Source organism: Anolis sagrei, chromosome 1, assembly GCF_037176765.1.
Source record: "Anolis sagrei isolate rAnoSag1 chromosome 1, rAnoSag1.mat, whole genome shotgun sequence".
Taxonomy (NCBI): Eukaryota; Metazoa; Chordata; class Lepidosauria; order Squamata; family Dactyloidae; genus Anolis; species Anolis sagrei.
Window position 1 is genome coordinate 154,072,660 of NC_090021.1, and position 14,686 is coordinate 154,087,345.

Genomic DNA, 14,686 nt, shown 5'->3' on the forward strand with positions numbered 1-14,686 from the left:
GAGACAGGGCCTTCTCAGTGGTGGCCCCTCGACTGTGGAATGCCCTGACTAGGGATATAAGATCAGCCCCCTCCCTCCTGACATTTCGAAGGAAGGTGAAAACCTGGCTTTTTGAACCAGCATAGTTATACAAATTCACGGAACGGCTTGATGATGAAACTGAATAATGACACGACATGGACACGCTCACGATAATGTTTTTAAGGCTTGTACGGTTTTTAATATTTTTATTTTATTTTAATTATTTTATACTGTATGTTAAATGTTTTAATGCTATTTCATGGTTATTTTAACTGTTATAATGGTTGTGGCATTGAATTGTTGCCAATTGTGAACCGCCCGAGGAAAGTTTTCCTCGGGCTGAGAAAGGCGGTATATAAATGTTGCAAATAAAGAAATAAATAGGACCACCTTATATTTTTATCATTTTTTCTCAGCTTTCTATCCTGGGGATTAGCCAGTCGTTGCATGTCTTCACTACCTCTTTTCCACATACCCCAACTTTGAAACTGAATAGACAACTTACATCAATATGAACAACGGTAAAAAGATATTCAGACAGAGATGTCCTATTCTCATTTCAATGTTGGTAGACGTCAACTCAAGGAAGGAACCGTAGCTCAGTGATAAAGCCCATGGTTTGCAAAGTACCACAATGATTTATAACAGGGGTCCTCAAACTTTTTAAACAGAGGGCCAGGTCACAGTACCTCAAACTCAATACCTGGGGCCCCTTTTGCTTTTAAAAAGCTTTGTGATGGAGAGCAACAGCTTTCTTATGAATTATGAATTCTTGTGGGTTTTTTCGGGCTATAGAGCCATGTTCTAGAGGCATTTCTCCTGACGTTTCGCCTGCATCTATGGCAAGCATCCTCAGAGGTGTGAGGTCTGTTGGAATTAGGACAATGGGTTATATATCTGTGGAATTGCTGGGGTGGGGCAAGGAGCTCTTCCCCTGCTGCAGTTAGGTGTGAATGTTTAGTTGATCACCTTCATTAGCATTTGAAGGCCTGCCTGAGCCTGGGAAAATCTGTTGCTGGGAGGTGTTAATCTGTGCCTGGTTTTTTCCTCTCTGTTGTTTTGCTGTTGTAATTTTAGAGTTTTTTAATACTGGTAGCCAGATTTTGTTCATTTTCATGGTTTCTTCCTTTCTGTTGAAATTGTCCACATGCTTGTGGATTTCAATGGCTTCTCTGTGTAGTCTGACATGGTGGTTGTTGGTGTGGTCCAGCATTTCTGTGTTCTCAAATAATATGCTGTGTCCAGGCTGGTTCATCAGGTGCTCTGCTATGGCTGACTTCTCTGGTTGAAGTAGTCTGCAGTGCCTTTCATGTTCCTTGATGCGTGTCTGGGCGCTGCGTTTGGTGGTCCCTATGTAGACTTGTCCACAGCTGCATGGTATACGGTAGACTCCTGCAGAGGTGAGAGGATCCCTCTTGTCCTTTGCTGAACGTAGCATTTGTTGGATTTTCTTGGTGGGTTTGTAGATTGTTTGTATGTTGTGTTTCCTCATCAGCTTCCCTATGCGATCAGTGGTTCCCTTGATGTATGGCAGGAACACATTTCTTATGAATTATTTTTTCTTCCTGACTTTCTATAGACGTTATCATGTTTTTATCCAATTTGTGTAAAAGAAACCTCAAGAAGCAGTTAACTCAGGTTTGCTGCAGAGTCCAGACATTGCGACATTATTTTTCAGAAAGAGTTTTGCTGCTTACAGATTTTAGTGCAGCGGGTTAAACTGCTGAGTTGCTCAAATTGTTGACTGGAAGGTTGGCGGTTTGAATCTGCAGGGTGCGGTGAGCTCCCGCTGTTAGCCCCAGCTTCTGCCAACCTACCAGTTCAAAAACATGCAAATGTGAGTAGATCAATAGGTACTGCCTTGGTGGGAAGGTAACGGTGCTCCATGCAGTCATGCCAGCCACATGACCTTGGAGGTGTCTATGGACAACGCCGGCTTTTTGGCTTAGAAATGGAGATGAGCACCACACCCCAGAGTCAGACATAACTATACTGAATGTCAAGGGGAAACTTTACCTTTACATTACTACATTACAAAACCCCAGATACAGTAAAAAAAAAAATCAAAATACCTTCACATTGCCATTATTGGTCTGTAGAAAGTAATGTTTTCAAAATAACAAATAAATATAACACCTTACACCAAAAAAGAGAGAAATTATGTTACAATATTTCATTAATTAAAAAAAATATGCTCATTTTATTCTCGAGAGTATTGTGTTATAATTAACACTATTATTTGTATCATTTCCAAGCTCTGCTAATGATGCTTACTATTAAAACAGGTGAGGAAGAAAGGGCACCGGAAAAGGCATTCTAGTTATTCAGTATCTTGGGCTTTACTGGGAGTCATTATGAACGTGTTAGAAGGATTATAGGTTAATAAGATCAAATGCAACAAGGATTATAGGTTAATAGGCTTATGTCTACTAATTGTTCAATAATAATTTACAAGTCCTTTGACAATGGTCGGCTTTGTGCTGCTCTTTTGATGGATCTGTATGAGCGTGCCAAAGAAGGAGCAAAATAGGAGTCACTAGAGATCAACAGGTGATTGCACATGTGAGCTGGCATGAAAACATAGCTGTGCATGCCTGGCGTAGTTGGGCCGCCAGATTGAAAACTGGGAAGAGCTCTTTAAATGGTTTGGTGGTGGCAGTGGAGGGCAGCAGAGCTGGATGTATCATGGCAATTGAACCTAGTGCCAAACGTTCCTTCTTAGGTTGAATCAAAATCTTCCCCCTTGTAACTTAAAAGCATTAGACTTGGACCTACCTCCTTGGGCAGAAGAACAAACCCACACTTTCTTATCTGTGAGACGTGTTTAGATATTTGGAGCATTGTTGTTATTTGTTCAGTCACTTCTGACTCCTCATGACCTCGTGGACCAGCCCACGCCAGAGCTCCCTGTCGGCCGTCACCACCCCCAGCTCCTTTAAGGTCAAGCCAATCACTTCAAGGATGCCATCCATCCATCTTGCCCTTGGTCGGCCCCAGTTCCTTTTTCCTTTTATTTTCCCCAGCATAATTATCTTCTCCAAGCTTTCCTGTCTTCTCATGATGTGGCCAAAGTACTTCATCTCTGGGTTGTTGTAGTTTTTTTCGGGCTATATGGCCATGGTCGAGAGGCATTTTCTCCTGATGTTTCGCCTGCATCTATGGCAAGCATCCTCAGAGGTAGTGAGGTCTGTTGGAAGTGGGAAAATGGGTTTATATATCTGTGGAATGACCAGGGTGGGACAAAGGACTCTTGTCTGCTGGAGCTAGGCGTGAATGTTTCAACTGACCACCTTGATTAGCATTTAATGGCTTGGAAGTGCCAGGGGGAATCTTTTGTTGAGAGGTGATTTGATGTGCCTGATTGTTTACTCTCTCCAACAAATGCTATGTTCAGCAAAGGACAAGAGGGATCCTCTCACTTTTGCAGGAGTCTACCGTATACCATGCAGCTGTGGACAAGTCTACATAGGGACCACCAAATGCAGCATTGCCCAAACACGAATCAAGGAACATGAAAGGCACTGCAGACTACTTCAACCAGAGAAGTCAGCCATAGCAGAGCACCTGATGAACCAACCTGGGCACAACATATTATTTGAGGACACAGAAATGCTGGACCACTCTCACAACCACCATGTCAGACTACACAGAGAAGCCATTGAAATCCACAAGCATGTGGATAATTTCAACAGAAAGGAAGAAACCATGAAAATGAACAAAATCTGGCTATCAGTATTACAAAACTCAAAAATTACAATCAGGCACATCAAATTCACCATGATTTATAGGAGTTGTAGGTACTAGGATGTACAGTTCACCTGCAATCTAAGAGCACTCTGAACTCCACCAATGATGGACCTGGAACTAACTTGGCACACAAAACCCCCATGGCCAACAAAAATGCTGAAGGTCTTTGGAGGGATTTATAGTTGTAGTTCACCTACATCCAGAGCACAATATGAACCCAAAAAACGATGGATCTGAACCAAACTTGGCATGCATACCCAATATGCCCAAATTTGAATACTGGTGGGTTTTGAGGGGAATTGGCCTAGACCTCTTGGAGTTGTGGGTACTGGGATTTATAGTTCATCAGCAATCAATGAGTACTCTGAACTCCACCAAAGATGGAATTGGACCAAACTTGGCACACAGAGCCCGCAAGACCAGCAAAACATACTGGAGGTCTTTGGGGGAAATTCACCTTGATTTGGGGGAGTTATAGTTCACCTACATCCAGAGAGCACTGTGAACCCAAACACTGATGGATCTGGACCAAACTTGGCATGCATACCTGATAAGCCAAAATTTGATTACTGGAGGGACGGGGTGGGGTGGGGAGAAGAGACCTTCCTTTCTGGGAATTGGGAGTTCACCCACAACTAGAGAAACTGTATTCTCCACCAAGGATGGATCTGGACCAACCTTGACAAAAGGAACCCCCATGGACAAACTGAACCTACTGTAAGAGTTTGAGGGGACCAACTCACTATAGTGAGAGTTATACCATACCCTACAGCCAGAGAGCATACTGAACTCCACCAATGATGAATCTACAGCAAGTAATAATGAAATTTCACAGGGTGAATCTGGCATGATGTCAGTTGTAGTTAATCTACAACCTTATATTTTGTATAATTAAAAATTGACTTTTTTCAAATAACCCAAGCAATGCCAGGTACCCAAGCTCATACATAGATATTAGGCTTGGGTAACAACGTAAAAATTTGTTTCTAAACTCGTTTCGTTTTTAGTGGTCCATCGCGTTTCGTTTTTTTAAAGAATTCCGAAATTTTCCTTCTAAAAATTTCAACATTTATGAAATTTCGTATAATTACGAATCGATTCGTTAATGGCGGACGCAATTGCACAATATGCTAAAAAAAACCTCCAAATGGGACAGGGGGGACTTCTGAAGCTTCCCTCTCCCTCTGTTGTTGACTGTTGGTGTGATAAAACAAACAACAACTATAAAACTTGCACCAGACATGTGAAAATAATTACGAAATAATTTGAAAAAATGGTTTCGAATCTAATTTACTCCTCATACTATTCCTGCATGGCTCAATATTAGATCGTAAGCTAATTTAAATACGAATTAATAACGAATTACGAAATTAGCAAATGAAACCGCCCAAGCCTAATAGATATATGTAGGGAAGTGGACTCTAGTGTCTCAGGGACAGTTTTTACATCAACCTCCTTCCACAAGGAAGTTCATGGCACTTCACACACAGAGGCATAACTTGTAATTTGTTGTTAACCAGGTCTTCCGGTTTTAGACTGTCAAAGCACCTTTTTGTTTTGATATGATGTATTTATATTTACATGGTACATTTTAAAGCAATAGCTACAATGATCATACATATTAGAAACAATAAAAAAGAAGTTAAGAACTAAAATGTACATCATACACTTGTATATATATTCTTTACACAGAGGTAAAAAGGCTTATAAAAATCAATACAACAGAGTTTTTAACTTTTAGTATACAGATACATAATGGAAGTCTGCTTCAGGCACTTAAATTTGTTAATGTGAGCAATAGCTTGAAAAGAAACAACACGTAATGACGGGGGGAAATAAACACCTTTAGGTTAATGGATTGTTACCACAGATACAAAAATAAAAATCTGAATAATTTCTCAGATGGTTAATGTCAGTACTGAAAAGCTGACAGGAGGAAAACTTCACACACTGTTCAGCTGCAGTGCGAAGAATGAGAAATATTTACAAAAAACATCCCCCTCCCAGCCCCGCTTTTGACTCTTGTGCCCACTTTGCTGCTCCCTTAATGAAGACACCAAAACCATAGCTGAAAAACACGCACAGAAGAACGAACATGGGGCAACTAAAATATCATTTAAAATAAAGACAGGGAGACGAAGAGAGATTTGATTGAAGACGAGATACAGCAAGGCTTCAGATTAGTAAAATAAATAGAATCACTTGAATATAGAGACTTGGCGATTCTTACCATCTCTTCTGTAGTGTTGTGCTTGTAGAGGGAAAAGATCTTGCAGAAATTTCAAAGAAGTGGGACAATACCCCCCTCCCTCCCCCCAAATATATGTTCCATCTTTTTTATTATTATTATCTTGAGGCTGGCTTGATGGTTACTAGTCACCCTTTAGAGATTTGTCATTTGCTATCAGGCACAAAAATGTCTAATCTTCCCATGAGTTTCCCATGAGTCGAAAATAATAGCGCAAACAAAATGAAAGATTTCCCTTACCATTTAGCACTGTTTTCACAAATGCAATATCGAACAATTACTATAACACTGAAGTCTACGTCACATATGTGTATATATGTTACAGACAAATCCCAAATCTTGAATACCAAATATGAACCAAATAACAAATCTAGACATTATGAACAATTCTGGATTATACCATTGCAACCTGTGGTTGGAGGAAAGGCATTTTAAAAAATGTAATGCTTAATAAGGTAGCATATCAAAGAGACGTTTATGTTTAGCCTCTCTGATCTGCCAGCTTGAAGATTTAAAAAAAATAACAACACCCAGAAAGGATACTATGACTCTACTTGCAGTCTAAAGTGGTATGGTTTAGACTTCTACTGCCTTATTCTGCACAATGTATACAAAAATGGGCAGAGTTTAGGCTTGGAGGATCTACCTGGTTTCTTCCTGTAACCCTGAGTTTCTACCAACTGAAAGCAGGAGCAGAATCATTATTTGAGCACATATTAAAGAGTTAAGATACAGGTTGATTCCCAACATATGCTCCGGAACTGGGCTCGCATGCCTTTTCATACAAAACGCAACTTGGGAGTTCATCTTATTGTGTGCCTTCAAGTCATTTCTGACTTACAGCGACACTAAAGTGACCATATCATAGGGCTTTTCTTGGTAAAATTTCAGAAGAGGTATGCCATAACCTTCCTCTGAGGGTGAAAGAATAGGAATTGCCCAAGGGAGTTTCATGGCTGAGCAGGGACCAAAACTCTGGCCTCTTAAGTCTCAAGCGCCCGGTGGTGCAATGGGTTAAACCAGTGGTTCTCAACCTGTGGGTCCCCAGGTGTTTTGGCCTACAACTCCCAGAAATCCCAGACAGTTTACCAGCTGTTAGGCTTTCTGGGAGTTGAAGGCCAAAACATCTGGGGACCCACAGGATGAGAACCACTGGGTTAAACCCTTGTGCCGGCAGGACTGCTGACCAAAAGGTCGGTGGTTCAAGTCCTGGGAGTGGGGTTAGATCCCATCTGTCAGCTACAGCTTCTCATGAAAGGACATGAGAGAAGCCTCCAACAGGATGGTAAAACGTATTGTCGAAGGCTTTCATGGCTGGAATCACTGGGTTGTTGTAGGTTTTTTCGGGCTATATGGCCATGGTCTAGAGGCATTCTCTCCTGACGTTTCGCCTGCATCTATGGCAAGCTTCCTCAGAGGTAGTGAGGTCTGTTGGAAGTAGGAAAATGGGTTTATATATCTGTGGAATGACCACGGTGGGACAAAGGACTCTTCTCTGCTGGACTCTTCTCTGCCTCTCAACAAAAGTGTGCCCCAGGCACAGTCAGGCCATTGTATGCTAATCAAGGTGGTCAGTTGAAACAGTCACACCTAGCTCCAGCAGAGAAGAATCCTTTGTCTCACCCTGGTCATTCCACAGATATATACACCCTTTTTCCTAGTTCCAACAGACCTCACTAAATCCGAGGAAGCTTGCCATAGATGCAGGTGAAACGTCAGGAGAGAATGCCTCTAAACCATGGCCATATAGCCCGAAAAAACCTACAACAACCCAGGATGGTAAAACATCTGGGTGTCCCCTGAACAACATCCTTGCAGACGGCCAATTTTCTCACACCAAACGCGACTTTCTCAAGTCGCTCCTGACACGAAAAAAAGTTTCAAGCTATCAATTTTAACAACATCCTTTTCTTTAGAAGGGAAGGGAACTCTTATATTGTCATAAAATTGGGAACCAGAAACCTTTACTTATGTACTATAAACCACTGAAGAGATCTAACTAGAGATCCTGATCTATTGTCTGCTCACCTGCACTATCCTTCCGGCTTTACTTGGGTGATCTGGGAGTTATAGCAATGTGCTCTTTTCTAGGCTTCATTTCACCTAAGAGGCATACTGCAGTTTTTCCTAGACCATAAGATTTCCCCACAGGGAAGGCGCTAGAGCACAGGCCCCTGAACTGGGTCCCAAAGTGGATAGCAGTCCCTGGAAAAGGCCCTCAGTTTGGCTGCTCCCAAGTGGCAAAGGCAGTGTGAGGAGAGGCCTGCTAAAGATCCCTTTGGAGTGATGCAACTGTTTCCCTAACAGACACCAAAACAATGCTATTTTTTTCTTCCCAGGCTACCCTTGAAGTTCCTCTGAGTTGATGAGAGAAACATGACAGGTAGCAAGTGGAGTGGGAGGGATAGAAGAGGGTCTGGTTTTGGAAAAGGCCTCCAGGGCTGCTCACTGCCAGGCCCACATACTTCTGGACTGGTCCAATGCATACTGCAATGGGCCCAAGTGGGTAGTTAGAAAGAGAAAAAATGTCCTCCATCCAGTCATGAAGTCAGCGCCTGAGTATAACCAGATGTGCTGGAGCTCCAGAATTTGACTATAACATCACATATACATACACGCACACACTTGTACACACATTTAGTGTTGCATATGTAGTTGGATCTGATAAAAGCTATGAGAACCCCAGAAGGAGCTGGATGGCCCAATCCGCGTGGAAAAGGGTGGCAAGCACGTTACTATTTGTTTCTCTATTTGGCAAAAAATAAAAATTCACTTCCTTCTCCTTTAAGACTCGTATCAATGTGCAATAAGGAGGGAGGGGGGCAAGGGCGTGCGCTCACTGGCAGTCGGCTGCAGAAAGAAACTATGGCAGGATCAGCGGTGCCAGTTCTCGCGAGCCAGTGCCTAGCTGCCTCGGAATAAAATTCAGATTGTACTATGCTATATTATAGCTTAACTGCTCTATGCTAGTCCTCTGAATAAAAAAATCCTTTCCCGATTCCATGTCATATATTAGAAAAATATTATTTCCCCAGCTAATTACAAGCCTCGTATGCAAGACATGGCTTAAAACAGAAACAATCAAATTCACACAAAAGGTATTTCTCATCTTGCGGTGCACGTTCCACAGCAAAATAAAGAAGCCTCTTAGACGCAGACATGCTTTATGCACGACCAAGTTCTGCTGAAATGAACAATCTTCACTATGTCAGGATGTCCACTGGTTTCAATAGGGTTCTCTCTATAGGGCTGGAAAATACACCTTAGTGTCTCCTTTCAAGGCAGCAGGGTGCCTGGGATTCATCCAACTTTGACCCGAGACATCTCTTCTCTAGGATTTCCCAAAATTTGCTGGTTCAGTGCATCTGAGAGTAGAAAACCACATGGCTGTATGTTGACCTCCTGCTTGAACTTGTTGTAGTCTGCACAGCAGACATTGCTCTGGTTGTCAGTTCAGGCCACACAATGGAAAACCCTGTAAAACCACAAACCCCATCTTTCAGCTTGATTACCTGTAGCTTTCTATCTGGGCATTAAGTCACTGAACTGGCAACACAAGAGATCGAACCTAGGTGTGACCTTACTAGAAGTTGCTCACAGTGCAAATGATCTACTTTGTAGGTCCAGAAGTTTGATGGATGTGAGGGACTTGCTGCCCACATGGGAAAATCCTTCTATATCACATTCCTTAACCTATACTCTCACCTCGGGGCTTTATTTGTGATTTTTTTTTAAAGCACTGTTAAAATTGTCATCTCCTCACTCAGTTACCTCAGCCCAGCAGGCTGCCTGGAGGACAGATTCATAGTCATAAAATTGGAAGAGACCTCATGGGCCCTCCAGTCCAACCACCTGCCAGGAAGCAGGAAATTCGCGTTCAAGGAGGAGGATCACTGCAACGAACCAGCTTAAGGAAAGTGGCACTACCCTCCTACTGGAAGAAGGAGCAATTTCATTTATGCATGAAGAAAGGTATTACCTTCCGTGGTGGGAAACTGAACCATAATTTTTAAAAGGCCATATTCCTCTTGCCTGTGGTTGACTGCCTGCTGAATGCTGTGGCAGATCCTCACTCAACCTGGACAATCCCAGAGGCAAGCAGGGGTTTATTTCATTCCATGAGGAGAAGTTTCAAAGCACCCACATATGCTCAAAGGCCTCCAAGGCAACAACGAAAGGCAAACCAAAACATGTCTCTTTGCAACAGAGGCTTCCCTATATTTCTGGGTTGGCCTGAGACATTCTGGAAAGCAGAAGAACCCTGGATCCATCCCAGAAATGCCCCCACCATGTGAAATGGGGGGATTGCAATAACACAGGGTTCTTCCCCATCCTTTGTACAAATGATCTAGACATGGTTTGAGATCTAAAAAGAGAACTGTCCTCTTATATATGTCAAGGTACCACTATAAATATATGGGCATACATGTTAATTTAGTAACATGTCAAATTCCCCTTTGCTTCAGATGGAAACACTGTAGGCACGGTCTATGATCATCGTGAAGAACATCAACACTAACACTATGTTTTCTAATGTCAAGTGATGAAAGAATAAGGGTGAGGAATAGAAAAGACACTTATTGAAAATTTCCCTTCTTGTGTAAAACTGGTCTGAGACTACTCAGATCCTCAAATATTATATATGATACTAAGGCTTGTTTCCTACATTCCACTCAAATATTTGACAAACAGAAAATCACTCAAAACAACTGTCAAGATAACTGGCAGACACTCAAGAAACTGCAGTCTGCTTGAATTCTTTCAATAGAGATTGTCAGCAATACTGTGTCATGGTACACTTTTCTTACTAGCGTATCTTCTGTACACACACTCACACAGGTTCTACCACACGCACAATCACTCTTCCTCTCTAACTGGCTGCAAATTGCACACACTTAAAATGGGATTTTGCTCCATTGTACCATACTTTCACATGCACCAATAGTTTGCTAAATACAGGGATCACCGTGAGATGTCCTGAAGTCCACTATACTCAACCATTCATGTCTCGGTGGGCAGGAGAGGGAAGGAAGGTATAAACATGTACAAGACATTCTGGTTGATTACAGATCAATAATACAAAAGTCTATGCTGCACATTAGTCTGTTAGAATTCAGTGAGTAATCAATGCATAGCAGCCAGGTGGGAGGGGAGGAGGGAAAGTATCAGCTGCCCAACTGGTTTCTGGATGTTGGCAGGCTCCCTCCCAGGCTGTATCAGGGATGTATGCAAAATCTGAGAGTGCTCCAGACCAAGGTGCTCCTTAGGGCAAAGGAGAAAAGGCCAAGTTCTTCGAAGGAGCTTGAAGGATTGTCATCCGGCTGCCTTGTGTTTCCCACCACAGCACCTGCACATGACCCCACAGTGATAACAAGCCCGGAGGGGCAAGTAACAGCACATACAAGGAGCGATAAAAGACAAGGCGATAAGGGCCAACCACCGGAGGCAAAACTTTTCATCACTGGTGTCACAAGAACAAGGGTCTGTATAGTCTCCTTCCGGATCAGACATACAGTGATAGAGCATACTGTCCGCGCACCACATACAGCTGACTCGGCGGATGCAGCTTCTCACCCGGTCCGGGGCGTCTTGGCACTGTCCCCTCCGGTTCTCCTCGTGATTGAAGATGTCCCTACAATAGACGCACCGCGACCTCTCTCCATCCTCCTTCCGCCGCCGCGATTTGCACCTGGCAGGCTGAGTCTTTATCACTGCACCCTTAATGTCTTCACTGGGATCAAAGTCAGAGTTGCCTACATAGGGGTAATTGTAATCGTGTTTGGAGGCTTCAGGTTTGGCAAACCGCACGTAGGAGTCCCCATCGTCCTGATCAATGTACTTTCCTCGCATAGGGGTGTGGCGGTAGTCCTCATAACCGGTCACCCAGATCTTTTCCCGTGGATTAATCCGAACAATTTCTTCATCATCATCTGGGAAGCTGACATGCCGATATGGCCGTGAGATTGACTATTGAAGGAGAATGACAAAAAGCACACATGATTTTAACATGCATATTACTATAATAAACATAGCATAACATAACATAATGTAACAATACATAACGTAACATAACATGTGTCTTAGAATGGTCTGTCCACTAGTTTTTAGACTTTTTGTTCTTTACTGTATTTTCCAGATTTCCTAATGAAGAATTCTGGACAATGCGAAACCTTATGCCCATCATGTCACTTTTGTCATTACTCTTAACATCCTTAATACAAGTCTCTGCCCATTTCTTTTTTTCACTCTAAATAACGAAAGGGCCAAGTTATGACACACGTAGCAGAATAGCAGATCCAAAGTATCTCATACATGTAACCCATATTCCTCAATGTCTCTCCAGAATATTTCAGCTGTATCCAGAGAAAACCCAATAGGAATTGCCCTGCACATGGATATTACTAGCAGCCATTCCCATGAATGGAGTAGTTGAAATTCTCAGTAAATTCTGGCACAGGCATTTCAATGTTTATGTTTTTTCATATAATGCAAACTCTAGAAACTTCAAGGAAACAGTGTATAGTGGTGGTATTGGGGAGCTACTTGCTTTCATGTATGAACTGTCTCCCTAACATGAAGTCACCAAGTTGGATAAGTGCTTGGCTACTTCTGTACAGCAACCTAACAGGAGTAGTCTTGTTTTGTTTCCTGAAGACCAGCCAAACCAATGCCATTCATGGTAGTTGAGGGTCCTTGTCATCATCACTCCTGACAGAAATGCATATAACTATACTGAGAATACTTGACTTCTGGAAAACCTAAGGACATCACAAAAATAAATACGATTCCCACTCTGAAAATGGGAGGTAGCACAAAAAGGGGAAGAAGGAGGAAGACTCACTTGTTCTAGATGGTAGTGGTCAGGACTAAACTGGTCATGAATATGACCACGCGTGCAAATTCTGTGATGCTCACAGGATGGAGGAGAGGCTAATGTTCGCAAAGGCTGTTCTCTCTTTTGAGAAGAATTCGAAGAGCTGTCTGTAGCATTCTGTTAGTAACAAATGAGAAAAGTGAAGGTAAATTATACAAGTGCTGTTTCTGAAGTTCTGAGACAAAATCCTGATCTCCTGCAGGTAAACCCTATGAATTCCTTTATCCCATCAATATAGTGTTGCATGGCCCACACTTTTGAAAACTACCGTTGGTTAGGAAGGACCCAGTTTCTACTGGACAATCTAGCATTTCCAATATAGGTTCTTATATGCTGTCTTCGGCAAAAGAAGAAACTGGCCATGTATAAATGTTATAATACTTTTATACAAAGCTGGACATATTTTGTAAGAATATTTCGAAAGTTTTAGTTGCATCAGCTGTTGAGTTCTATTTTGGTGAAAGATTCCATCTAAAATAAGGGTGGACAGTCATAACTACAAATAAGTGACCCCATCTGACTTCTTAAAATATCATTTGTCTGCTCTGAGAAGTCTCTGCGTGCGATATCCTTTCTTTTAACTCTTAAGCATAAGATCATGAATGCGCAGCTGAAGTCGGGAGGAATTTTAAAAGCTGTAAATAGCAAAGTCTGAATGTGGAGCATGTTGATCTGCACAATATATTTCAACACAAAATTTGAACTCAAATGCTTTTAATTTCAAACAAATGCAAGTGCTTCACCTGTCATCTTAGTCTTTCTGTATATAAATCCAGGGTTGGGCAGGGAAAGGGAGGCTGCAAAAAGAGACAAGGGAGTCTTGTTTCCAGGGAAGTCTTCTTCTTTTTCAAGGGTGCTATCCCTTCTTGCTTTAAGACTCCCATCTTCCCATTTTGGATCACAATCATAATTTAAGAACTGCTGCAGTTACTCAAAATGGGTGCAACTAATGTACCTGTCTAGAATGACTAACACAGGTGTGGGCCTGTAGTCTACAAATATCCTCACCACTTTGGCTGTTTCCAATTGTCCCCGCTGCTCCCACACTTAGATCTGCAGAGAAGGCAAAACAATGCTACTCTCCCTTTAGAACAAGATGATTGTTCCCTGCGACTGGAACTGTGTTTTGGGATGCAGAACTCTTTTTGTAAGCATGGCGAACAGGAAGTGGGCATCTTGTTTAAAGGAAAGCAGCACATTTTTGCTTACGCCTCCCCAAGAAATTCAACAGTGTTGGCAGCAACAGTAAGGGTGGATTTTATGGAGATAACACGGCTCATTCCTGTCTTTTTGCTTTTTTTGTTCCAGCCCATTCAACACCAGTCAATACACCAGGGGAGAACGAGACTGGGGGAAGTCTGGTCTACATGGGCAGAACATATTTTCCCAAAGACTTTTTCACTGTCCAGCAGCTTACCTATGGAAAGCAAGCCTACTACTAGAAGATCAAGAAGGTCAATCTCCTAAGGCTGGGAGGTAGCCTGGATTGTAAGAAGCCATTTCTCTGTTCTTAGCTAGCCCTCCATTTTGTGACTCCTCTAGTTTGTCTGTTGCATGGCTCCAGCAGACTAATTGACTTTTTGTTTCAAATGCAATAGAGAAAAAGAAGGAGGAGGAAGGGAAGGAAAAGGACTTAAAACATGTTAATAAAATTTTATATACTGTACTTATGGGATTTCAAGCATGTCTCCCCTGTGAATTAGGACAGCGGACAGCTCAAAACCAAATCTGAATATATCTAAACGGTTTAAGGAAATTACAAAGCCAGGAGCAACTTCAGAGAGTAGCTCCAGATC

General features: G+C 42.2%; 1 protein-coding gene across 2 annotated transcripts in view; it reads right to left on the reverse strand.

The window, feature by feature from the left end:
- Positions 1–7,934: 7,934 nt before the first annotated feature.
- The window catches only part of SPRED2 (sprouty related EVH1 domain containing 2), an 84,210-nt gene continuing 77,458 nt past the window's right edge, over positions 7,935–14,686 (reverse strand). For both annotated transcript variants that reach the window (XM_060784337.2, XM_060784342.2), the window contains exons 5-6: positions 12,858–13,007; positions 7,935–11,983 (exon numbers count right to left, since the gene is read on the reverse strand). In XM_060784337.2, the coding sequence (XP_060640320.2) occupies positions 11,330–11,983; positions 12,858–13,007 (804 nt within the window). In that variant the 3' untranslated portion in view covers positions 7,935–11,329. The remainder of the gene's footprint in view (positions 11,984–12,857; positions 13,008–14,686) is intronic.